This window comes from Centroberyx affinis, unplaced genomic scaffold, assembly GCF_046629955.1.
Source record: "Centroberyx affinis isolate AG114_WGS23_722 - 3 ecotype Tasmania unplaced genomic scaffold, CSIRO-AGI_Caff_v1 ptg002974l_1, whole genome shotgun sequence".
Lineage (NCBI taxonomy): Eukaryota > Metazoa > Chordata > Actinopteri > Beryciformes > Berycidae > Centroberyx > Centroberyx affinis.
Window position 1 is genome coordinate 97,107 of NW_027281082.1, and position 25,864 is coordinate 122,970.

At 41.6% G+C, this 25,864-nt stretch overlaps 2 protein-coding genes across 3 annotated transcripts; both read right to left on the reverse strand.

Annotated features, from left to right (window-relative positions):
- Nucleotides 1-126: 126 nt before the first annotated feature.
- Nucleotides 127-1,515, reverse strand: LOC139658831 (E3 ubiquitin-protein ligase TRIM47-like). The gene has a single exon (XM_071537010.1). It carries the CDS (start codon nucleotides 1,513-1,515, stop codon nucleotides 127-129), a length of 1,389 nt encoding a protein of 462 aa, XP_071393111.1.
- A 5,008-nt stretch (nucleotides 1,516-6,523) lies between these two features.
- On the reverse strand, nucleotides 6,524-16,679 carry LOC139658808 (E3 ubiquitin-protein ligase TRIM39-like). 2 transcript variants are annotated; one of them, XM_071536978.1, is made up of 2 exons: nucleotides 16,671-16,679; nucleotides 6,524-8,860 (listed from the first exon to the last, which is right to left on the reverse strand). In XM_071536978.1, the coding sequence occupies exon 2, from the start codon at nucleotides 8,849-8,851 to the stop codon at nucleotides 7,208-7,210; it is 1,644 nt and encodes a 547-aa protein (XP_071393079.1). In that variant the 5' UTR covers nucleotides 8,852-8,860; nucleotides 16,671-16,679; the 3' UTR covers nucleotides 6,524-7,207. The 2 variants fall into 2 exon arrangements, with proteins under 2 accessions (XP_071393079.1, XP_071393078.1); XM_071536977.1 differs by lacking the exon at nucleotides 16,671-16,679 and adding an exon at nucleotides 9,120-9,175.
- Between the last annotated feature and the right edge of the window lie 9,185 nt (nucleotides 16,680-25,864).

Here is a 25,864-nt window from a genome sequence, read left to right on the forward strand (position 1 = left end):
GGAAGAGTTTCTCAGTGAAGGTGCAGCCAGTATAGGAGTAGATAAGAGCAGCAGCATCTACGTCATAAAAGGAGACCAGACCCTCCTCATAATCCACAAACACCCCCACCTTCTGAGGCTTCGTTTTCAGAGAGAGGAGTACGGGAGGGCCAGTAGAAGGCAAGGGCCGGCAAGAGCTTTGTACTTTCCATTCCTCAACCATATAGTCCGGTAGCCATCCTCGGGGCCTAGTGTGATGTGTCCCTTCCTGTTGATCGACCCTCTGGCCACTCCTAAATCCCAGGCAGTCTTCCCTTTAACCTGAACCTCATAGTAAAATCTTCCTGAAGAGAAGCTCTGCTCTCCTAAGACACAGCTACAAGAAGAAAATCTCTCTGGGTTTTCTGGGAGATTCTTCTTTACATTACCATGATTTACTCGCTTCCCATCACCAGACAGGATGAGATAAGCTTGTGCTGTATCAGGATCCAGAGTCACATCCACTGCATACTGCTGGACCCTCTTCAGCTCAACATCAAGCAGCTTGTCCATCTCTTTCTTGAGTGTCTCCTCCAGCTGAGCCACAGCTCTCCTCACAGTCCCCTCATATGATGAGCGATGGACACTGACCTCTGTCCAGTCCTTGGTGTGTGGAGGAGTGTTCAGGGATGGGAAGCTTTGGAGGAGGTGGAGGTGGTCTTCAGTGCGTGAGAGCTGCTTCACCTCAGTGGTTCTCTTCATCAGCCCAGAGATTTCCTCTTCCAACTCTTTGATGAAGCCTTCAGCCTGTTTCTCTGTTGTTTTCTGCTTCTCTTCGATCATCTCAATGAGCTCAGCCTGGCCTCTCTCCACAGACTGCATCAGAGCAGTGAAGACCCGCACACTGTCTGCTATCTCTCTCTCTGCATCTCCCTTGCTGAGCTCTACTGAGTTTTTGATCTCCTGAATCTTCAGTTGTCTCTCCTGGATCATGTGCTGAATTTCAGCCTCTGACTTGTGGTCTAAAACAGTGCAGAGCAGACACACACACATCTGGTCAGTCTTGCAGAACAGCTCCAGTGGTTTATCATGCTCTTTACACATCCTGCCTTCCAGGTTCTCCACAGGATCGATCAGCTTGTGTTTTTTCAGGCTTTTGATTCGCTGATGAGGCTCCAGGTGAGTCTCACAGTAGGAGACCAGACACACCAGGCAGGACTTCAGGGCCTTCAGTTTGGTCCCAGTGCAGACATCACAGGGAACTTCTCCTGGTTTGGCACATCGTTGGTCTGGGCAGCTGCTGGCTTTCATCTGAGCTGACTTTCTCAACTGAGCAGCCATCTCAGATATTAAAGTATTGACCCGCAGTTTAGGTCTTCTGTCGAAAACCTCTTTACACATGGGACACTGGCACTGGGCACTAACATCCCAGTGCTGTGTGATACATTTTTTGCAGAAGTTGTGTCCACATGGTATGGCGACTGGATCAGTGAACACATCCAGACAGATGGAGCACAGAAACTGCTCTTCAGATAGGAGACAGCTGGCAGCAGACATATCTAGACACTGAGACCAAAAGTGAAAGTGTGAAATAACAATACTGTAACACATAATTCTTGAATATTCCTAGTAGAAAATATCAAAGTTAGATTATTGGAATATTATCAAAAGTCATTTTGAGTTATGTAGTTATATTGCACTTCCCTGAAAACGTCATTTGACAAGTATCAGTGCAAAATGAAAACAGGGAAACATCCCATCTGGATACAGCTCAATTATGTGTCACTGCTCTGTTTAAACAGTAAATATTTTCTGCTGTACTCACCTGTGTTCGTCTAAGACTCTGCTGTATTGTTGAGAAAGGCCTGATGAACTTAGGTTTATTTTTCTTTTGAGAGAAAGAGAGAGACTCTTCTTACTGCAGCAGTGCTGTCGCTCTGAGTTACTTTTAGTTTCACTTCAGGAAAGTGACGCTGAAAAATTCCTGTCTTTCCAGTGTTGCTCCGCCTCTTACTGCAGGTAAACTGGTAATGTTTTGTTTCCTCAGTCAGTGTTGGACATGACTACATTGACACCTCTGACCTCCCTGAACGGTGGAAAGGAAAAGAGAATTTCGTAGTTGTCATCACAGTATCAGTCTGCTGTATTGTTGTCACTCTTCCTCTGCAGCTGTTCATATGGATTTATATTTTCCCCAAAACAAATCATACTGTTAAATCACAAGTCTCCACCCCACCTGCATCATCACCTAGACTGCCACTCCTGACTAGACCACTCCCCCAAGATTATATAACTCCACCCTTCAGGGCGGTGACTCTCCTCTTTTCCCTCCAAACCATTCCAGGCAGAACAAAGAGAGAACTGATGTGAGTTATATAAGGACTTTTCAACTTTATAACATGTTATTTGGTTGGCATGTATTTTTGAAAGTTAACAGATTGTTTGTATTTATTATGATAGATTCCTGAGTTTAATCCTGTTAATTAAGGAGAAAAGGGTGGAATGCCAGATTGTGGATGCATTAATGATGTAAGTTAAAACGATAACCTAATTTACCTAATTTATTATTATTTGTTTGATACCATGATTTTTGTAATATTTTCTTTTAATATTTCTTTGTATAGAAAAAATCATCCACCAACCACCATCCAACTGTTACCCATTTCAGTCCACCTTGATTACAATAAATGGTTGGAACGGCTTCCTGGATCCTGTGTTTAAATGTGCACCACATTAGATGTTCTGTGAGCCAACGCCACCACAACCAATATAGCTTTTTCACATACATAAACGGGTTATTTTACATGTCGATGTAACCCACATAATGAAATCACACTGTAGTAATTAATGTCATCTTGCATTTTCCTTTGCATTTTGATCCAAATACACACAAGGCAAGGGCTATACAATTTTTGGGCAGTCAAAGTGCTTTACGGTAATGCCATGTTGTGTGGATGGATGGCACATGTGTATTGCACTGTGAAAACTCCTGAAGAGAGAAAGAGAACATTGTGTTTGAGCTCTGTATAAGAAAGTAAAACAAACTTTAGGCAAACTTTATTTATATAGCACATTTCATACACAAAGAAAATACAATGTGCTTCACATAAAACAGAAAAAATACATACACCCTTCACAACTATTTAAAATGACATTAGAAAAGAAAGAAAGAAAGATATTGAGCAGTGACTCTCACACTGGTGACACCTCTGGTCAGCCAGTATCAAATTAAGTGTGCCTTACCCCTGAGGATATTCAAAGATAATCACCACCTAAAAGACCTCCCGGAAACACTGGAGCTTCTCTGAGAGTGACTCCCTCAATTTTTCCTCTCAAAAGGAAATCAATTTAGATGAGATCTTGAAGGATTCTTCGAAGGAGCCTAGAGTCTTTCCAGTGGTCTTACCCCACCCTGTAGGCAGGCCCAACAGCCCCTATAGGACTTGTAAATGTTCCTTTAGACCAATACACAGATCATCTAAACAATTACAAATATAAACTTCAAGAAATCCTTCAATTCTTAATACAGGTTTGAGGATCCCATCAGAGCAGAGAAACTACTCACCAGAGTTCCTCTAGACTCCTGTTGGGATCCTGTTTGTGAGGCCAATTGATGAATAATTTTGTATAAAATAGGTAAAACATAAATAAAAGAAATAAATAAAGATAACACCTGTTACATCTACATACAGATGATTTAGCAGAAGGCCACAGAGCAAAGGAACGTTTTGAGCCGACTTTGAAAACAGCTGACAGTGGGAGCACATCTCAGTGCTTCTGGAAGTTTATTCCAGTAATTGGGAGCATAATTTCTAAAAGCAGCTTCACTTTATTTAGTTTTCACCCTGGGAACAACTAACAGACCGGTCCCAGATGACCTCAGAGGTCTGGGTGGCTCATATCCTATAGGAGCAGGTCAGAAATGTATTTTGGAGCTAAGCCATTTAGTGCTTTATAGACAAGCAGCAGGATTTTAAAATCAATTCTATGGCACACTGGAAGCCAATGCAGTGACCTAAGAACTGGTGTAATGTGTTCTGTTTTCTTAGTCTTAGTCAGAACTCTGGCAGCAGCATTCTGGATGAGCTGTAACCGCCCCAGAGTTTTTTTGGGGAGACCGGAGAGAAGACCATTGCAGTAGTCTAACCTGCTGGTAATGAAAGCGTGTATCAGCTTTTCTAAATCAGGTTTTGACATAAGACCCCATACTTTGGTTATATTCTTAAGATGATAAAAGGCAGATCTTGTAATGGTATTGATGTGTTTGTTAAAATTGTGATCAGCATCCATAATAACACCAAGATTCCTAGCTTGGTCTTTACTCTTGAGAGACAGGGAGTCAAGGAGTAATGCAAGTGCTTCAATACTAGTACTGCCGTGGAGTATCTGTCGGAATATTGTTTCTAAAATCTTACTTCTGAAATAGTGATCCTGCTTGTGTGACTGTGTCAGCGCGGGAGACGGGCGAGAAGGGGCCGCCATCTTCTCCACTGCCGATTGGACCGCTCTGCAGACATCGACCAAGTGGGATTTAACTAACTTTTCCAGTCATCTATTCTTCTCTTCAAGTAAGATCGCCCCTTACATGGATTAAAAGACTTCAGGGTTAAAGGCACCATCATGAAACTATTTGATTTGATTTTTTTTTTTTTTTTTTTGGACACTTCCCCAAGAAAAGAAAGACAAACAAAACTGAGCTCATAATTCTTATTAACTAGGTGGTTGTGCACAACTATAAGTAACGCTGCAGCTAGATAGGATTTGTTTTCTGGGTTCTTTTTTTATTATTATTATCATTTTTTTTTAACAGCCGAGTTTTTGTTTAAACTTAAATGATTTTTGAGAATGGTGAAATACTGTACTCCAGGTTTCATGATATGAATGTAAATGCGTGTTTGGTTTCATAAGAGACAAACATTCAAATTTAAAGTTTGAAACAAACTTATTTGTGTCTGGTGTCATGTAAGAGTCCTCCACTGTCCAAAGGTAATAATCTAGAAATTTCATATGTATTATTATCTTTTATCAATCAAACCAGGATGCTATAACTTTAATGTAAGAGTGTAGTAATCCCAGACCTTGTGGATACATTTTCCAGTATTTCAACTTTAGGATTTTATTGATACCTGGTTACATCATCATTATACAATCCTCTCCTTCCTCCTCCATTTACACCAAACACAATTCATAAAAAAGTTGGTGATCTAGGAATTGAAGCTACTGTTGCATTCATTGTAAATTGCCCAGGATACGATCGTTTAATACTTAAAGATCCCATATTAATCAATTGTCATACTTTGTCTTCAAATAAACTGTGGTTCAGGATAAAACGAATGCTGTTCATGATGTTTTACAAATAAATGTAATGTAGTTAAAAGGGTGTTTATTGAATGAATTTGTAGACTTAAGTCCTCACAATACTGGACTCTGATTGGCCGACAGCAGCAGCTCCTCTAATTCAAATGAGGTAAACCTGCTGAGTGGAGGCTTCATCAGACATTTTGTCAGAATTTAAAATGGTCACTCTACAGGAGAATATTATGTTTTATACTGTAATCCACTTTATAGTATTAAAATAATTTAAAAAAAGAAAATCTGCACTTTCAAAAAGATATCTTGATTTATTTTACATGTTTCAAATAAAAAATATGCAGCTTAGCAAACTGAAAAGAAAAGACAATGTTTTGCCTCTAGGCTTCATCAGCTGATTGACTGACCTGACTTTTTGAGAGTGTGTATTTCCTTTTTTTTTTTTTTTTTTTCAATTTGACTTCAGGAATGTGACGCTGAAACACTCCTGTCTCTCCAGTGTTGCTCCGCCTCTTACTGCAGGTAAACTGGTAATGTTTTGTTTCCTCAGTCAGTGTTGGACATGACTACATTGACACCTCTGACCTCCCTGGACGGTGGAAAGGAAAAGAGAATTTCCCAGTTTTCATCACAGTATCAGTCTGCTGTGTTGTTGTCACTCTTCCTGTGCAGCTGTTCATACAGCAACACACACCTGGCCAGACAGAAAGAGACAGCAACTCTATCTTCATTACATCTTAATCATTACAGTGTGTGTAAGAGTGTGTGTGTCCATGAATGTGTGTGTTGTTGCTTCTCTGATTTGTTGTACATTCAGAGTGTGATCCTCCTCTCCCAGTGTGTGTGATTCAGGTTTTACTCAAGTTGTGTGAATTGTTGAGCACATCCAGACAGAAAGAACAGAGGAACTGCTCTCTGAACAGCAGACTGCTGACAGAGGACATTTCTGTGAGGATCAGGTTTTCATATTCTATAGAGGGCTTTCAGCTGATGGATGCTGCCCTCTGGCGGCCATATTGGAGGTCCACAGCTCATGGCAACAATGACTGAGAACAGCTGATTGTATTTCTAATCTTATGACTTGTCTGTTTAATCAGTGTGGAATAGATATGGTTCATTTCTGTTCTCTATGTGTTGATTACCTTTAAAGGAAAGACATTTTTCAAGCTTTGATATCAGTCAAACATTAAATTATTTAAGTAGCCTATGCAGGAAAATAACAGTCATGTAACCACACAAGCTCTTTCTATTGGCTTTTATTTATTTCAGTAAATTCCTTTAATGTGAGAAACATATAGTAGATTGCAGAAATCATTATTTTTCAATAAAATGCTCATTAGTAATTGTGTAGAATTAAAATGCTCAGTATATGTACACTGCTATGACAGTAATCACCTTTTTAGTTCATCACCTGGACATGTTACAATGAAACTGGAAAATTGGTAGTTTTCACACTCCTGCAATAGTGATTAGATTCAATGAAGTTTTTATGATCCCTGTGTTTGCTGCAACAAGTAGTAATACCATACATAAAAGAAAAACAGGATATAAAGAAAAATACTGAATTCACCATATTAACCAGAATCTGGAGTTTAACGTTTCTTTAACTTTAACTAACACTTTTTTTTTTTTCCGTGATAAAACTAAATCATTTTGTGAAGAAGAAGAAAGGTAAAGAGACAAGAGACATTAGTAGTTACTGGGCTTTCTTCATCGACAGGGAGTTTGTCTGATTCTTCTCTCAGTGGAGAGCTCCATTAAAAAAACAAATTAATCTTCAAATGTGCTTAACACAAGTCTGTGAAGTGTTTTTTCTGTTTTATAAAAAAAAAAAATCAACATTAGAATGGCTATAACAGTTAACTGGAAAAACAACATATGTGGAAATTTGTTATCTTAAATGACAATGAATCCTATCTGAGAAAAACAAATGATTAGTCTAATCTGTGTGATTGACAGGAGAGATGATCAGAGGGGTGGAGTTTTTACCACCATTATTAAGAAAGGGACAGAAGTATGGGTAGAGTTTCTCAGTGAAGGTGCAGCCAGTAAAGGAGTAGATAAGAGCTGCAGCATCTACGTCATAAAAGGAGACCAGACCCTCCTCATAATCCACAAACACCCCCACCTTCTGAGGCTTCGATTTCAGAGAGAGGAGGACACCAGGGCCAGAAGAAGCTTCGTACTCATTTCCATTCCTCAACCATATAGTCCAGTAGCCATTCTTGGGGCTCAGTGTGATTTTTCCCTTCCTGTTGATCGACCCTCTGGCCACTCCTAAATCCCACTCAGTCTTCCCTTTAACCTGAACCTCATAGTAAAACCTTCCTGAAGAGAAGCTCTGCTTTCCTAAGACACAGGCACAATAAGAAAATCTCTCTGGGTTGTCTGGGAGATTCTTCTTTACATCACCATCTTTTACTTGTTTCCCATCATCAGACAGGATGAGTTCAGGATGTGCTGTATCAGGATCCAGAGTCACATCCACTGCATACTGCTGGACCCTCTTCAGCTCAGGATCAACAGACAGCTTCTCCATCTCTTTCCTGAGAGTCTCCTCCAGCTGAGCCACAGCTCTCCTCACAGTCCCCTCATATGATGAGCGATGGACACTGACCTCTGTCCAGTCCTTGGTGTGTGGAGGAGTGTTCAGGGATGGGAAGCTTTGGAGGAGGTGGAGGTGGTCTTCAGTGCGTGAGAGCTGCTCCACCTCAGTGGTTCTCTTCATCAGCTCAGAGATTTCCTGTTCCAACTCTTTGATGAAGCCTTCAGCCTGTTTCTCTGTTGTTTTCTGCTTCTCTTCGATCGTCTCGATGAGCTCAGCCTGGCCTCTCTCCACAGACTGCATCAGAGCAGTGAAGACCCGCACACTGTCTGCTATCTCTCTGTCTGCATCTTCCTTGCTGAGCTCTACTGAGTGTTTGATCTCCTGAATCTTCAGTTGTCTCTCCTGGATCTTCTGCTGAATTTCAGCCTCTGTCTTCCCCAGCTCAGCAATTTTTCCTTTATATTCTTCGTTCAGAGGAACAATATCATGTGACTTGTGGTCTAGAACAGTGCAGAGCAGACACACACACATCTGGTCAGTCTTGCAGAACAGCTCCAGTGGTTTATCATGCTCTTTACACATCTTGTCTTCCAGGTTCTCCACAGGATCGACCAGGTTGTGTTTTTTCATGCTTTTGATTATGTGATGAGGCTCCAGGTGAGTCTCACAGTAGGAGGCCAGACACACCAGGCAGGACTTCAAGGCCTTCAGTTTGGTCCCAGTGCAGACGTCACAGGGAACTTCTCCTGGTTTGGCACATCGTTGGTCTGGGCAGCTGCTGGCTTTCATCTGAGCTGACTTTCTGAACTGAGCAGCCATCTCAGATATGAAAGTATTGACATGCAGCTTAGGTCTTCTCTTCAAAACCTTTTTACACATGGGACACTGGCACTGGACACTAACATCCCAGTGCTGTGTGATACAGTTTTTGCAGAAGTTGTGTCCACATGGTGTGGAGACTGGATCAGTGAACACATCCAGACAGATGGAGCACAGAAACTGCTCTTCAGATAGGAGACAGCTGGCAGCAGACATATCTAGACACTGAGACCAAAAGTGAAAGTGTGAAATAACAATACTGTAACACATAATTCTTGAATATTCATATGAAAAAATATCAAAGTTAGATTATTGGAATATTATCAAAAGTCATTTTGAGTTATGTAGTTAATGCACTTCGCTGAAAACGTCATTTGTCAAGTATCAGTGCAAAATGAAAACAGGGAAACATCCCATCTGGATACAGCTCAATTATGTGTCACTGCTCTCTGTTTAAACAGTAAATATTATCTGCTGTACTCACCTGTGTTCGTCTAAGACTCTGCTGTATTGTTGAGAAAGGCCTGATTAACTTAGGTTTATTTTCGAGAGAAAGAGAGAGAAAGAGAGAGACTCTTCTAACTGCAGCAGTGCTGTCGCTCTGAGTTACTTTTAGTTTCACTTCAGGAATGTGACGTTGAAACGCTCCTGTCTCTCCAGTGCAAGTGTGCAGGTTTGTCCAGAAGGGGGCGTTGCGTTGTCGCTCCATTCAAATTGTCTCCCATAGGAATAAATGGACTGCTGGCGTACCGTAACGTAAATGAGTATTCAGTTGTGAAGGAGGCACGATCGAGGGTTGCCTAGACATGTTTTCCTTAAGTAACCATGACGTGGTGAGTTTTGTAAACAGAGGCCAAAGATTCCTGTCATCCCTTTTCTGAGGAATAACCAGCTCCAGTCCGGATATCTGTGCTGAGACAGTTGATATTGGAGTTATATTACAGTAAATACCAGAAATTTCTCTCAGCGAGTAATGATTTGACTGTGACACTTAATGCTCTGCAACCGAAAGCTGCCTTAGTTTTGGTATTTGGGATTGCATTAAAATGTCATGAAAGCAAATAGGCTACAGTTGTATTACACGCCAGATTGTGATTACATTTTACAGAATGGCAACAGAGTATGTGCAGATTTTTATTTATCTTTGAAGACATTATAAACATGACCTTCAATTCTACAGGTCTTGAAAGTCTAGAAATAACATGGAAGGTGGATTTGATCATTTCTTAGTCTTGAAAAGTTTGGGAACTGCACAAAAACTTTGGGAATGTTGTGGGAAAAATGTTGTGGGAATGCATAGAAAAATGTGCTATTCCAATACAAATTTATATTTCATGTAGCTGTAAACTTGCAGTCATTTTGTAACAAACATTTCACATTGAACGCTGACCAAAATCATCAAATCCAGTCAAGACATTAAAGGTCTGGAAAAAGGATGGGATTTGATATCCACGATTTGAAAACAGTGACATCTACTCTAATGTTAAACAACTGAAAACTGACAAATCCAAACATTTTCGATAGTAGGAATCATCAGTATTTTTTTTATATTAGACATGAATTTCAGGCAGCAGACTTTCCCTCAAAATTGCTATATAGTATTTTGGAATGAAACCCTTCACTTACCCCTCATCTCCCTGTGTGTCATCACCTGGCCTGATTGGATGGATTTTAGTAATTGCTTAGTGAGGGGAGCCAATCAGGACCAAGGATGGATGGATGGATTTTTGAAAATGTAACAACTTTAATTTAAATTCTGATAATAAAGTCCCTTTAAAATGTAAATGTACATGTATTAGACCTCTTTGCATGCCTTTTTTTTCCTTCATTGGGATCATGTTAAACTCCTACACTGTATGACATGATGAATGTTTGTGATGCTGTCAGTTCAAGGCAGAAACAGGCGTTGGAGCTGTGACGACATGTTGTTCAGGTTCAGGACCGGGAGGCGACACTCTGACCTGTGACATCACCGTCTGCCCCGCCAAAGGCCTCCAGCCTCGCCGTCACCTCGGTTAACCTCGGTTCGTATCTAATAAAAATAGAAATACTGCAGTGTAAAGTCTCAGGTCAGTGCAGGGGACTTGGTGAGGAAAATGTTTATTTATAGGTTAGATGTTAGTTACGTGTGTGTTCTTGAGTGTGCTTGAGTATTTTTGCGAGTGTTCTGGTATGCGAGTAGTGTGTGTTTATGTGTAGGTGTGTTTGTGGTGTACATGTGTTTTAAGGTGTATACACTCAAGTGTGTGTGTGTGTGTGTGATACCAACACACATTATAACTATCAAGATAACCCAAAGTCACATGGCTCATTTCCATTACGGTGCTGTTATTTCCATTGCACACACACTCAAAAGTGTGTGTGTGTGTGTGTGTGTGTGTGTGTGTGGTGTGTGTGTGTGTGTGTTAACCACCAGGATAGCACAAAGTCTCATGATCTAATTCCACTGTGATCCTTCAATTATTTTCCAGACTCGCAGACAGAAAATGCTTACCGATAAACTCACCAGTGTGTGAAAATGTGTGTTGTGTGTGTGTGTTTGTGTGTGTGTGTGTGTGTGTGTGTGCGCGCGTGCGCTGCAGGCATCCTTGGACCTGATCGTTAGCTTCCTGGGTCCTGAACACACTCTGACAGCAGACATAAAACAGTAAGCACTCTGAACAGCAAAACACTATATACTTACATTTTAGAGAAAATAGTTTCCTCATGACTAAAACATAGATGACTACATCCTCCTAATTGTTACCAGGTTTAAGCTCATGTATCAGGCTGATCTGATGCTTGGTCTTTAAATAAAAATGGATCAGATGTCGACAGCTTGTTGGCTCTCCTGTACGGATCCAGAAACACAAACCAGTATTGAAAGCTGTGTAGAAGAAAATAAGATCAGGAATATACGCACCGTCCGCCCTAAACCACTGGGAGGCGCTAGAGAAACAGTGGAGATCCAGAGTGGAACCAGTGTCGTTTTAGTTGTGAAGTCTCTGAAGTTGCAAATCAATCCGTCTTTTCCATAAAACATTAAGTCTGTTTGTACTAATTCTTTTAAATCTTAAGATCAGTGAATTATTTGTACACATTGCTATCTTGTTTCAGAACGGGAAACACTACGCTACAGTCAGATCGTATTATAACTATAAATAATAATATGACTTGAGTCTGACTTGAGTCTAAGTCATGTGACTCGAGTCCCCGCCTTTGGTAAGATCAGCCTCCTTATTCATTTTCAGTAGGAAAGTTCCAGAAATTTTCTCAGGCTGGGAGTTTTGGTTTTTGAGACAGAAATTCATATTCACAAATTAAATGAATGGCACACATTCTGTCAGAGGTTTATATATCCAGATATTTTTCAGTTGAGCGCTGTTAGTATTAGTGGGAAATAATGTTCTTTTGAGTGTAAAAAGCCCAAGCAAACACTGTGGGAGTCCGTAAACTTTTTCTGTCCGCTCCAGAAATTCTCCCTTGCTGACGTCACAGATCACGGTCTCAAATCTCATCTGAGGATTTATTTTGGTGTTTAGGTTTCTAGTTTTGGCAGTGCATGTTCCCAAATTTAGTGAGGTGTCCCAGATCATTCGAATAGCATGAATTCCTTTTAAAAATATGGATTTTTATCTGTAACTTTGCAGTAGGCCTACTTGATCTACACAAATTAGATGTACATTTTAAGAAGGAAATACTGTACTTCTAATTCTAATAAAGACATTTTTTCACTTCAGTCATTCTTTCCTGCAGCCTTTATTATTTCAGGAATACTGTTATTTAAGTGCTGTGAGCTCTGTGTCACAGTAAGCCGGTTTGAGCTACCGTGTGTCGTAATCTAGGGTTAAGGTCATGGGTTCTCAGCTCTGTGTGTGTGTGTGTGTGTGTGTGTGTTTGTTCACTCCCCTTCACCCCACTTGGAACTGGGTGAAGCTGTTGTTTTGAATGCATCAGAGGCGGTGTTGAGTGCCGTCCCACGTCAGCGCTGCGTCAAAGTTCAAGTTCAAGTCTACTTACTTTCACGTCACTTTGGCAGAACGCCAGAACCAGTGGAATGAAAGTCTTGTAGCATCACTTAGAAAACTGCTGGGACACCAAACCAGACATCCAGACAATCAGACATAAGTGAGATTCTTACTGCCCCATAGCACAAAATGACCATAATATATTTGAGAGTTGATAGGAAAGATCAGTAGCGATGACTCAACGACTACTTCACCAGGTGCTGGGATTTCTTGGGTTTTTTTAAGATTATTGTGGTATTTTCACCTTTATTGGCAAAGTGGAGAGAGACAGATAGGGAGATGACGTGTAGCAAAGGTCCTGGGCCAGATTCAAACCCATTTACATGGTATGTGCCTGAGACCACCGAGCCGCCTGGGACAGCGCTCCGTTCCCATCCGTTACATGTTGCAACTGCAGTGATAACTCGTCAATTAATTCAAACAATTCAGCCCTGCTGAAACAAAATCTCTCAATAAGTTCTCTATCTCCATATATATCCAGAGGATTGGTGCGGTCCCTCATTACTCTTTCACGCCTGAAAGCCTGCTGATCGTGTAACCTGTATATTAGAAGTGCCATTGTATCAACTTTTTTATTGTCATCTTGGAAACTAGTCAAGACTTTTCACTTTACACCTACCTTTGACTAGGCGTAAGATTTAGTCTCAGATGTAGCACTACGCCTAGATGGTGCAACAGGTATTAATTCTACGTGAGGCTTAAGGCGCATTTTACGTCCAGCCTAGTCTTACGACCGGGTGTACGTCCAGCTGGTGCAACTGGCCCCAGGACGCCCCAGGTGCTGGGATTTCCAACTCTCAAACCTCACTCTCTGGCCTGTACTCTGTTTTGGAGCAATCGCATTTTCAGCTGCTCAACAATGGAGGACGGTGCTGCGAGCTATGAAGGCTAAAAAGCCTCGTTCTCAAGCCAAACCAACAAATGGCAAAGCAGTATTATTGCTACAGTATTCTGCATGGTGATCCATCGCCTCTTCACTGGACATTTCTGTTGGATCTCTGCTCTGATCAGCTAGCTTACTTCTCTCTATTGTTAAAACGCTTTTTGTTTATGTCGATAGAGATTGATAAAGGTCATAGATTACATAACGCCCCTTTTGTTTGTGTAGATTGTCTCAGGGTCAAATATTGGGCCAAAAACTGACTCCACCTGAGCACTTAGAAAGCACTAGCGCACTTGTTTGCTAAAGGCAACATCCTAGAAGCGCACTGAGGCTGAAACGCGTTGCTTATCTTGCATGTAGCGTGGAACTGTCACTGTGTTCTGTCACTTTATTGCTCTTTATTGTAAATGGTAAATGGACTGCATTTATATAGCGCTTTCACACACCGATGGTGGCAAGCTACCACGCAGGGTGCTGGCGCAACCATCGGGAGCAATTTGGGGTTCAGTATCTTGCCTAAGGAAACTTCGACATGCAGACTGGAGGAGCCGGGGATCGAACCACCGACCTTATGATTAGTGGACGACCCGCTCTACCTCCTGAGCCACAGCCGCCCCCCAGTAAGCAGTTAATACATTTTTCACCCTTTGCACTGAAGTGGCTTCCAACCTTTTTATTTCAATAGCTTTGGTTACAACAGCGCAGGTCAACTGAGCTAAAGTTACCTAAATTAACCTATGAACCTGCCAGTCTACAGTATTGCATTCAGTCTAAATTCATTGCTTTGCATTGATAAGAGATCTATCTATCTATCTATCTATCTATCTATCTATCTATCTATCTATCTATCTTTATAAATGCAGGTTTTACAGAGTTACAGTCCGCTCCTCTTAGGCAGAGTTGAATCCAGTCATCCAGGTTTTCTATTCATTTTCAGTGGGAGAGAAAGGTTTGCCTGTGGAGAGGCTATGTGTGAGCCGGCACGTATGCTGCTCACAGCTGGCAGACAGGGCAGGGGCAGCAGAGGCGACGGGTGTGTGTATGTGTGTGTGTGTGTGTGTGTGTGTGTGTGTGTGTGTGTGTGTGTGTGTGTGTTGGAGAGAGAGAGAGCGAGAGAAAGAGTGGGTGGGTGGAGGAGGCAGAGATAATAATGTCACATTGGGAAGTTTTGAAGACACATTGGGAAGTTTTGTGTGTGTGTGTGTGTGTGTGTGTGTGTGTGTGTGTCTGTGTGCAGGTGGGTGTGGATGTGGGTGTGTGTGTGTGTGTGAAAGCCATGGAGCATGGTGTGGAGTCACGTTCGTCTTCTGGTAATGGAGACACTTGTGACTGCAGAGTGAGTGACATCACTGACCGCCTGACTGGTTTTCCATAGATTACTGTTTCCTCAGAAATGCTAAAATAATCTCTCTAATACTGAGGAGTTCAGAGACTGTTGACCACACGCACACACACACACACACACACACACACAGGCAGACACACACTCACTCTGAATCTATTTGAATTCATTGTAGAAAGAAATTTCCTCGGGACAGTAAATGGTACAGCATGGGATGCTATGGCAGTGGTTCCCAAAGTGGGGTCCGGGGACTCTCAGGGATCCTTGAGGGAATTCCACTGGGTCGCAGGAAAAATGTGCAATAGTTTAATTTCACTATTATTTATACAGTTATATGATATCTAACAACAAAACTCTTCTCAGATAGGGTTCCATCCATTAACCAAAAAAAAATATTGATAGATTAATCGATAATGAAAATAATCATTAGGTTTGTCAAAGCGATGTGTGATTTGGTTTTACTGTTGATTTTATGTCCTCTTTTATATCTTTTCCTTATATTTTACTTGTTTTATTATATTCTCTGATCCTTTTTTGGTGTTTATTTTATTCTGTTTTGCTGCTGTATTTTGTGAGGCACTTTGTAATACTGTTAAGAAAGGTACTATACAAGTAAAGTTTATGATTATATTATTATATAATGCTGCCTCTTGGCCAGGTCTCCCTTGATCAAGAAAAACCGGTTCTCAGGGGGACTTCCTGGTAAAATAAAGGTTAAATAAATGAAATAAAAATAAGTATAGAGTAGAGTGAAGTATGGTATGGTATCCTGTCATGTTGTACTGTCTCCTTTCTATATAGGCTACCATTAAAGTCCTGCGTGCCAAAAATAGCCCCCTAAGGCAGCATGTGCTCTTTTGTCTCACACCTGCAGTAAATATTCTCCCAGCCTTCCCTATTATGTGTTATGTAATGATGAATAATGCTACTTTGGCAGCCTTTAATATGCGACCCCAGAAAGCCTCTGAAACTATGTCTAATTACAATCACTCGGCCTGCTGTTATCTCCTCCAGGCTCTGTGCTGCTGAGGACGCGGAGTCAGAACGTGTTTGACAGAACATGTGATGAGTTTTTCCCTCCAACCTGCACCGCCTCAACTTTTCCATTAGCTTCCAAAGACTAAAACTCAAGGCTCCTCGCCATGACGACGTTCCAGAGGGTTTTCATGACTCGCCGGGTATTTGTTTCCACTCTTAAGTCCAAGGATCGCCGGAGGTAAACGGTGTTTTACCAAAAAGGCTCACAGTAGCCGAAATGCATCTGCCTCTTGTGATTGGGTGTTATGACACCTTCAGTCTGCTCTCGCTCCGGGAGGTTCAGGGTAAATTAAATGTGACAACAGGGGGATCCTGGTGTGTTCCTGTATGTGTGTGTGTGTGTGTGTCTGTGTGTGTATGTGTGTGTGCTTCAGTCTGTGTCTGGATCTACATGCTTGCACCTTTCTTCAGGAGCCAGTAGTTTTTTGTGTATAGCTTTGCATGGATCACTTAAATTAGCGAGGAGCTTACCGAAGCCACTGAAGTAGCTTACTGAATCCACTGAAATCTCTCTCTCTCCTCTCTCTCTCCCCCCTCTCTCTCTCTCCCTCTCTCTCTCTCTCCCTCTCTGGTAAGTACAGTGGCAGATTCTTGCTCAAGCCGGTGAGTCACTGCAGTATTTTCCCTGTCTCAGCAGAAAGCCGCCTGACACAGATAACTACAGTACGTGATTCCTGAAAGGTACTCAGTCTGCTCAGATGAGACCCAAAGTCCTGCTGCCCTCTGAGCCAATCACAAGATTCAAATCACAAGATTTAAAGGTACAATTCCCCATAGAAAACAGCTTTTGGTGATGTACCTTACATTTCTGGGCCCATTTTGTTGCTCCATGGTGTATTTTTAATTGACATCAACAGTGAACATAAAATTTTGGTGTCAGTCCCTCAGAATCAAAGAGCAAGGGCTTCCTTCTAGAGCCGCCATTTTACACCAAGAGACGTTCAACAATCATACAGTGAGAAATCCATCGTAGAAGAGGAGACAGACCAGTTTCTCCACTGGCAGTAGCCTCAATAGACCAGAATGCAATGCAGCTACAAGACTTGAGCAAGGAGTGTAACTTGCTTTTTCTCAAGTGGAAAAACTCTCATCTCTCTCCACCTACATACACTGAATGCAACACGTTCACGCCTGTTGTCTGGAAGTTGTCGGAAGGCATTCTGGGAAATGTAGGAAATCACAAGCAGAATCAGAGATAGATGAGGCAGGTTGAGGGAAAGTAAAAAAGTATATTACAACATTTTATCACAAAATCACTCCTGGATTGCAGTGAACATCACAAATTGATGATATCTAACAGTGTACAAGTGTAATTTTCCTTTAAACACTAGTCATATTGCAGTGACACTAGTATAACCTTGCAGTTAGAGAGATATTGCTCCATAACCACAAGGTCTCAAGGTTCGGTCCCAGCAATATGTCCCCCTGTCAAAGTGCCACTTAGAGAGACACGTAACCCGAAGCCTTGAAACCAATCTCTAGTCGCTTGGTTATCTGCTGTGAAGCGTTACAACCCAAACCCTTGTCAGCTGACAGATAATCGCTGCTCATACTGTATGTCTAAACTGAGCAGTGATATTTTGTACAGACACTGTATCAAACCACAGCAGTCTTGTCCTTTGTGAATCATTCGGTCAAAGTCAAAACAGCTCCACGCTTAACATCTTCCCTCTTATCCAGGCTGACTTGCAGATGTGGCCATTGCTGACAAACCTATTGTAGAAGTCACACATTGTATTGCATGCAGTAGTGCTGTACTCCATCTCCCAGAGGAACTGTTTGGAAAAATCATGTTTTGCTCTTATTCTGTTGCTGGAAGTTACAAGGAACGGTCTGGTAACTAGTTGAGAGACAGTTTTGCATTGCAGCATGCTAGTTTTCTGTCTTTAAAACATTTTTAACACGAGTATGCTATGCATCAGCCAATACATAATAAAGGCTTTTTACTTTTTGTATGGCAAGAGTGCCTTGGACACATTTTTTCTGCAGAAACATGACCATGTCACCCAAGCTTCAATAAGCACTTTTCCATATGACACTGAAGACAAAGCAGCGTTCCTCTTTAGTAAAATGCTAGTTTTCTTATTTGGTTGTAAAATCCATTAAAGAATTGCCCTCAGTATTAGTGTGGGATAGGTGCAGGATGGAGGAAGGGGGCTACCATGGGACAATAAATGCAGCTGCAAAATAAGCAAAACTATTTAACCTGGGCTCTTCATACAGACTACCTGAAGTAAGATGCTCTAGAAGATGTGCTCCAGTGTCCTGCTTGCCCAGGTAAAATAGCTTTCTTCAGTTATTGTCCTCTACTGTCAAGCACCAAATTCAAATATTTTTAATAACTAGGTTGGAGCGTGTTGGATAAATATTTGGAGCTGTAACATAAGCTTAAAGTCCAAAGGAAACGGTATTTTGATGATGTCTTGCTTCCATAAATCATAAATCATATTTCCGGTTGAAACAGGATGTTGGAAGGGGGGGCGGGACGTAACGCAGGGAGGCGCTGTTCAAAAGTGGGTTCTGGTTGGAACAGAACAAACCAATGGGATAACAGTATCCGTTTGGGAGAGGCAGTGAAGCCCATAGTTGGTGAAGCAATCCACTGTGAAATTGCTTTGCGCATATATAATCTTGAGATCCCGGTTATTCTTCAAAATGAACAAATTCGAGGCACCGGGAGGCAAACCACGGTGTCTTCGGAAAAGGAAACAGGGTTTTTGGGGCATGAACCCCCAAAAATCCACTGCCATGTTGTCTCTCGTGCCACTTAGAGAGCTGTAAAATTACAGGTTTTATGTGTTGGGAGGACATGGGGTGGGGGGTTGTCTCTCTCCATCGCTCTAATTCTTCTTATTTCTTTTTCTAGCACTTCTCTCTTGTTGGTTGCTTTATTCTTTGTAAGTCACTCTGAATGCGAGTATCAGCTGAATACCTAAAAATGTGAAATGTAAAAGCGTGTGCGTGCATTTCAGCTCAACAGGTGTTTCGGTCCAAAGTATGTGCCTGCGTGTGTGTGTGTTGGAGATAGTGTATCAGTATGTGTGTGTGTGTGTGTGTGTGTGCGTGTGTGTGTTGGTGTTACATAAAGGTTGGCCCTGAATTGTGTCGTGCTCTGGAATGTAAATGTTTTGACAGTGGAAGGGGGTCAGCGTGGAGACGGAGGCCTGGTGTGGACAGGTGCGTGAGGTGAGCGCCACGTCTGCCTTCTGTCTGTTTACCTCGCTCACATGGACGGACCGCCTGGAATACCTTCCCACCCACCATCTGATGCCTAGTCTGATCTTCCCTCATAACGTTTCACCATCCATCGTCTATGGTCATTTGGTCATAGACGTCATCCGCAGCTAAGACAGATCTAAAAATAAAAAACACTCCAACTCGCTCAAAACAAAGCCGCCAGATTCGCTCTCCATTGTTCTATGCGCACAAATGTTTTTCAAATGCACAGAAATCTCTCATGGCTTCCTGTAGAGAACAGATTACAATCCAGTCTTCTGATCTTCTTCAGGAATGTCTTAAATGACAAGAAACCACAGTATTTTTCTGACCAAGCCCACTGAGCAAAAGACATGATTTCAACGTCGCGTCTATGCTTTAGCTCTCATACAGCCCAGGATCATTACGGCTATGTATAGACCTATTTTAGACCAAGCAGTAAATACATTATTACAATGAATAAACATCTGTAAATACCAAAAATATGCACCAGAGAAGTCCTGTAGACTAGCCTACAAGATAATTATCTGAGCACAAGAAGTAATTTCAACATTGCGTCCAAGCTAAGAAGTAGACATCTAATAAACTTTCACTTTTCAACCCCATTTAAACTTAATTTATCCTAGACGGCTATGGGCCATTTAGACGTGTTTTAAACGTCTAATCAACGTAAAATTGTTCAGTGGGAGTAGTGTACATCAGAAGCAAACATAACTATCTGACCAGACAGGCCAGTTTAGGATATCTCTTACCACCTAGACCTAGGACAAATCTCCTCAAATCTACTGTAATTTACAGAGCCATTACAGGATGGAACACCTTACCAAATCACGTTATTAAAACAAATACCAGAGCCGCTTTCAAGAAAACAATAAAAGAGTTATTACAGTTAACTGTATGAACGAACAGTGTAGTAGATGACTCATCTTGCTTGCTGATTTTTTTTTTTTTTTGTAGTGTCTAATGATTTGATGGATCTTTGTAAGTAATTTGTTGTCTCAATGTATATAATATGTATATAATTGTTTGTTAAAATGTGTGTTTTCCGTGTCGGACCCCAGGAAGACTAGCTGACGTCATGGCGTGAGCTAATGGGGATCCAAATAAACAAATAAATAAAAAATATGGCTCATTCCCTTCCCTTCCTGTCTCTTGGCCGTCACGTCTTTCCCACACTCATATACACATCTCATATGGCAGGCGCTTTTATCGTTTATTCCCTAAAATACACTAAAATTAGCCACTAGTGCTTATTTTTTGGTCACCAGTCACTATTGTGCCAGCTATTGAAATTGTATTAGTTGCTATATAGCCTAATCTACTTTACTTTTAAGTTAATAGGTACCAGTGACAAATTTGGTTTTTATTAGTCGCTTTTCTGTTTTTATCAGGTTCAATATTTGTTTAATGTAGTATTGTGTGCCGGCCATACTGCTCCCTGCCTACTAATTTTTGTGTTTTTTAATGAGCTGTATAATTAGTCTGCTATGTGTTATTTGTCTTCCATCAAGGACCACATTAGAAATAAGTGTTTTGTGTAACACTTCCATGTGCCATCCTCTGGGTTCAATGTAACATACTAAGTCCTTTAAACATGTTTGATTTATTTTTTACCAACAATAGATTAAATCAATCAATCAATCAATCAATCAATCAAATACATTTTTTTTTACTTTTTTTGTAGTTTCTAGTAACTAATTTCATTACTAATTTTGTAATCGAGAGGTTAGGGAAGTAAGCTTGTGAAAGGAAGGTTGTCGGTTTGAATCCTCTGACCTGCTGGGAAAATGATGGGAGGGGAAAGTGAATGAGAAGAACAAGAACCATTTACTGCCCTTGAGCAAGGCACTGAACCCCCTCAGCTGCTCCAACAGGAGAAGACTGTGGTTCCCAGATGTGAATGTGTGGAACTGTGTGAATGTGAAGCAGGGTGTTGCTGAAAAACGGATTCATAGTTTATCTTTTTTTAATTTTACACCTCTGTCTGGAGAGTGGAGCAACAACCCTCTAGTTTACTCTCTGTGGCCACTTTACTAGGTTCGTCTCCCCGTTTACACAAACAGCCCGCTCCTCCAGACAGTGAGTTACATGACTGTGAGACTCTAGTATGTAAAGCATGCAGACTGGGTCAAGACAGTTAGGCTCTGTTTGACTTAACGTTACAATGGGTAAAACCCGTGATTTAAGCAACTCTTAACATGGTATGATGGTGCCAGACAAAGCGGTTCCAGTGTCTCAGAACAACAGCCGACCTCCTGGGATTTTGGTGTCTGTAGTTTACTGAGAATGGCGCGATAAACAAAAAAACACATCGAGTCAGCTCCAGTCCTGAGGGTGAAAACGCCTCGTTGATGAGAGAGGTCAGAGGAGAAAGACTTGTTCAAGCTACCAGGCGGGCCACAAGTATGCAAATAATATCTTAGGACCACAGTGATGTGCAGAAGGTCATCTCAGAACACGCAACGTGTCGAACCTCCAAGTGGATGAGCCACAGCAGCAGAAGAAGAAGAAGAAGGCCGGGATCCACTTGGCAGCTAAGGAGAAGAAAATGAAGCTCAAGTTGGCACATGATCACCAAAACTGGACAACCGAAGAGAGGGAAAACTTCTCCTGGTCCACTGAATCCTGGTTTCTGTTGTGCCATGCTGATGGCAGCTTAACAGCATGAATCCATGGATCCACCTTGCCTGGTGTCCACAGAACAGACACAGGGGCGGACTTAGTGATTTTGGGGGCCGGAGGCAACAGCAAGCATGGGAATACCACCTCTCTCGCTTTTTAAAGCATCCTTACTCATATATAAACTAAGCTTTTCTTATTTTATTTTGTTAACTTCTCTCTCAGCTACTGATGCAGTAGAAAGGAAAATGAGCTTAAAGTAAATATCCCACTATAGCGTGATGATAGAATAATTTATTGTTATAAAATGAGGGGTGTAAATTTCTTTAAAACTGAGTAAAAATAAGTTTACATTAGTTCTATTCTTAAGACCGCCCCTGACAGTACAGGCCGGTGGTGGTGGTGTGATGGTGTGAGAAATGTTTCCTTGGCTCACTTTAGGACCTTTAGCACCAATGGAGCAACATTAGAACGTCACAGCATACCTACGAATTATTGCTTAACAGGTGTGTATCCCGTCATGGCCGCCGTCTAGTCTTTGACAAATGTTTTACAGCAGGATAACGCACCATCATCTTGACGCACGCATCATCTCAAGATGCTTCCAGGAACATGACACTGACTTCAGTTTAATCCAATGACCTGCATAGTCCTTAAACCTCCTTAAATTTCCAATAGAGACCCTTCGGATGAGGTTGAACAGGAACGTTGCAGCATGAATCTGCAGGAACTGTGTGATGATATCGAGTGAAGGACCAAGATCCCTGTGGAACATTTCCAGAACTTTGTTGAATCCATGTATAGAAGAATTCAGGCTGCTCTAGAGGCAAAACGGCGTCCCACCTGGCACTAGCTAGGTGTCCCTGAGAAAATGGCCTCAGAGTGTATATACTCTCTCTGCTCCCACTGTCTCTCTCTCTCTCTCTCTCTCTCTCTCTCTCTTGCTCCACTTCTCCCTCTGCAGCGTTAGTGGAGATCTGTGATTTACACAGAGTATATTCTGTATTGGTGGGATTGCATTCCATGGTTGTGGGAAGCGCTGGAATGCTGTGGAACATTTTACTGCCCTTCGTGCAGATCTGCCGTGTGTAAATTTCTTCCTTTTTTTCCACTCTGCAACATGAACCAGATCTGGCCTCCCGCAGCAGCGTCCGCTCCCCCGCCATCAGAGTTTCCACTAGGTTAGAGATCTGTGCAATAAGTCATCTATCGCCGCTCGCTTGACCAACACTTCATTTTGTGGTTTTCAGCGTGAACGCAATGTACTTCTGTCTGTCAACGCAGGGAGATCAAAGGTGATTTCTTCGGTTTTGTATCACTGCATTTTGTTAGTTATGTTAGTTGTGTCACTGGCAGGATACATGGAAATAGGTCAGTTACCGACTTTGTAGATCAAAAATAACGTCACGCCAGGGGTTTTTGTTTAATTTTGTTTTAGTTTGTCAAAGCTCTTGTTTGGGGAATCTGACGTCAAATTCCCAACTTTTTCTCATCGTTCCAGATCTGATAGATGTCAATTTTTTCTTTCTTTCTTTCCTTCAAGCCCCCTTTTTATCTCACCTGCACAAGTGACTAGTAATTTGTTTCTTTCCTTTGTGTATTTTTTTTAATCATTGTTTAACAGTGTTTTATCACTTTGTCTTCATGTTTTAGCACTGCGCCAATAAGCCGAACTAAAAACAGCCTTATGTCAGGCAGGGCGTATTGGTGGCACTGACACCTTATAGCAGCAGACACTCGTGAATGATGCAACGCCACAGGGAGCTTACAGAGTCACACACATAAAAAACGCTCCCTAAATAGCATAAAGTCTCTCTCCCTCCTGAATCATATCCCCTCTCCTCTACTCACTGTAACTGCTCTGAAATAACCTTCTATCTCTCCTTCGCTCTTCTTTATTTCCTTTCTCAGCATTTCTCTCCTACATGATCATTGAAAGTCACAGGAATATTATCTGTGGATCTGACTGTTTCTTTACCGTTGGTTGCTTGTAACGTTGGTGATCTAGGAATTGAAGCGTACTCTATACTCACTCACCGTAAGTCACTCCAGGACTCTAAGAGTGTCAGCTAAATGCCCAAAATGTGAGTGTAAAATGTAAGTGGAGATCCCTCCGGGTCTACCCAAGGCCTCTGGGCCGGCCGGTATGTGACACAGTTTCAGCTGACACACATCGGCTCAGGCAGGACGATATGACATAACTGCCGCTAGTGGAGCTTTTGGCATTGGCTATTTGCACAGCGATAAAACAGAGAAGCCAAGTGAGGCCAAAAAGGCACAGTGACAAAATGTAACACTAAAAAAAAACACAGTAAAAAGAGCCGCAGGTGAGATTAGATAGAATCTAAATGACAACAGAATACAACATTGTGGTAGAACAAGAAGAAGATCAACTAAAGGACAAGTGACAAATTAATTAAATGAGTGATGAATTAAAATGGCCCTAATGCAGAAAAGGAGCTCATAGGGAAAATGAGAGAGAGAGAGAGAGAGAGAGAGAGAGAGAGAGAGAGAGAGAGAGAGAGAGAGAGAGAGAGAGAGAGAGAGAGAGAGAGAGAGAGAGAGAGAGAGGTTTGCGTGCATGTCCATCATCACACATGTTTTGCATGTCACAAACACTCAGAGTGGTTGACGCAGCGAGCCGGACGTCTTCGTGCCAAACTGATTGGGGTTTTCTGGTTCAGACGAGACAAGATTGACGACACGCCACAGATTTAGTGACAAATTTGCCAAAGAAACTTTAGCTTTTGGCCTGAACTGAACTGTCTCTCAGCAATTCAGCGTTGCGTTCAGGGGTTGTTGTTTTTTTTCGCGGGTTAGGGTTGTTTGCTCCGCCCACTGAGGTTTAACTCAACCAGTGAGATTATTTCTGCATCCAGAGCAGCTCTGCCTCCGAGAAATGTTTGTAGAACTAAAACTCCAATCTGCTGTTTGTTCAGGTAGCAGAAATGAGCAAGTGGAAATGTGTGAATTCTTAAAACGCCCCTCCTCCACCTCCTCCTCTTCCTCCTCCCAGCTGCTAACTGTAGTGTAAACGGACCAATCGCTCGTCTTCCCCTCACCAATCCCCCCGTCACTCATTAACTCCGTCCAGTCATACGACCTTCACCGCCAACGTGGATTGTTGAAAAGATCGTGTCCCGGTCGGATGTTTCTCGTCATTTCATTCACGTTTTCCCCTCTTTCCCCATCAGATTTGTTAGCTTTGTCATTCAGAGACTTAATGATTGACTCGTATGGGGGATCGTTGGGTCAGTGCATCTTGGTCAAGGGCACATTAACATATTAGCTTTCCCTTTGTGGTCCCACCATCACGCCAGAAACATGGAGGAGGATGGAACTGATTAGAAGGTGTCTGGTATTCATATACTGAGTAGGGCTGAAAGTATTACAGTTTTTCTTGTCATACATTTTTTTTTAGAGTTTTAAAATTGAAGAAAAGTGATGTCAGTGTTCAGGATTTACTGTGTTTGAGTGTATTGGTTTCCACCAATATTGCACTTGATTCACAGACCAAAAATTACCTGCAGCTCTAAAACACCTTGTTCACAAATCCATTTTGGACACCTCTCTCTCTTAAGCAGTTAACTGCAGCCTCTGCAATTTGGAAATTGCAGAAGTTCATATTGCGGTTTTGATTCGTTTTCGATTCATTGTTCAGCTCTAATACTGAGTAATATTTGTTGCATTTTGCAGTATTGGCAATATGACTTTGGGAGTATTTGACGGGTTTCATTCCAATACATGTCTATTTTAGAAAAACTATCTAGTTACCAGAAATTAGTCAATATTTCAAAACCTAAAATGAATCCATCATGAGAAACATAACTGTTTTGTAAGTAAAGGTCTTAAAACGACTCATAAATTTAATAATAACCCATAATGTTCTTTACTTTATTGCCATACGAGTAGGTGTGTTGAGTAGTGTTTCCAAATGGTGAATATCTCTTCGGGAATGAAACACTTTTGCTTCTTAGAATAGGTCATACTGCCTGTTATTGTCATACACACTCACACACACACACACACACACACACACACATATACGCACGCACACAGACTGACCTGACACACTTTCTCAAATCAGAAGCATACTCTATACACCATCACACTACAGTGTAGTT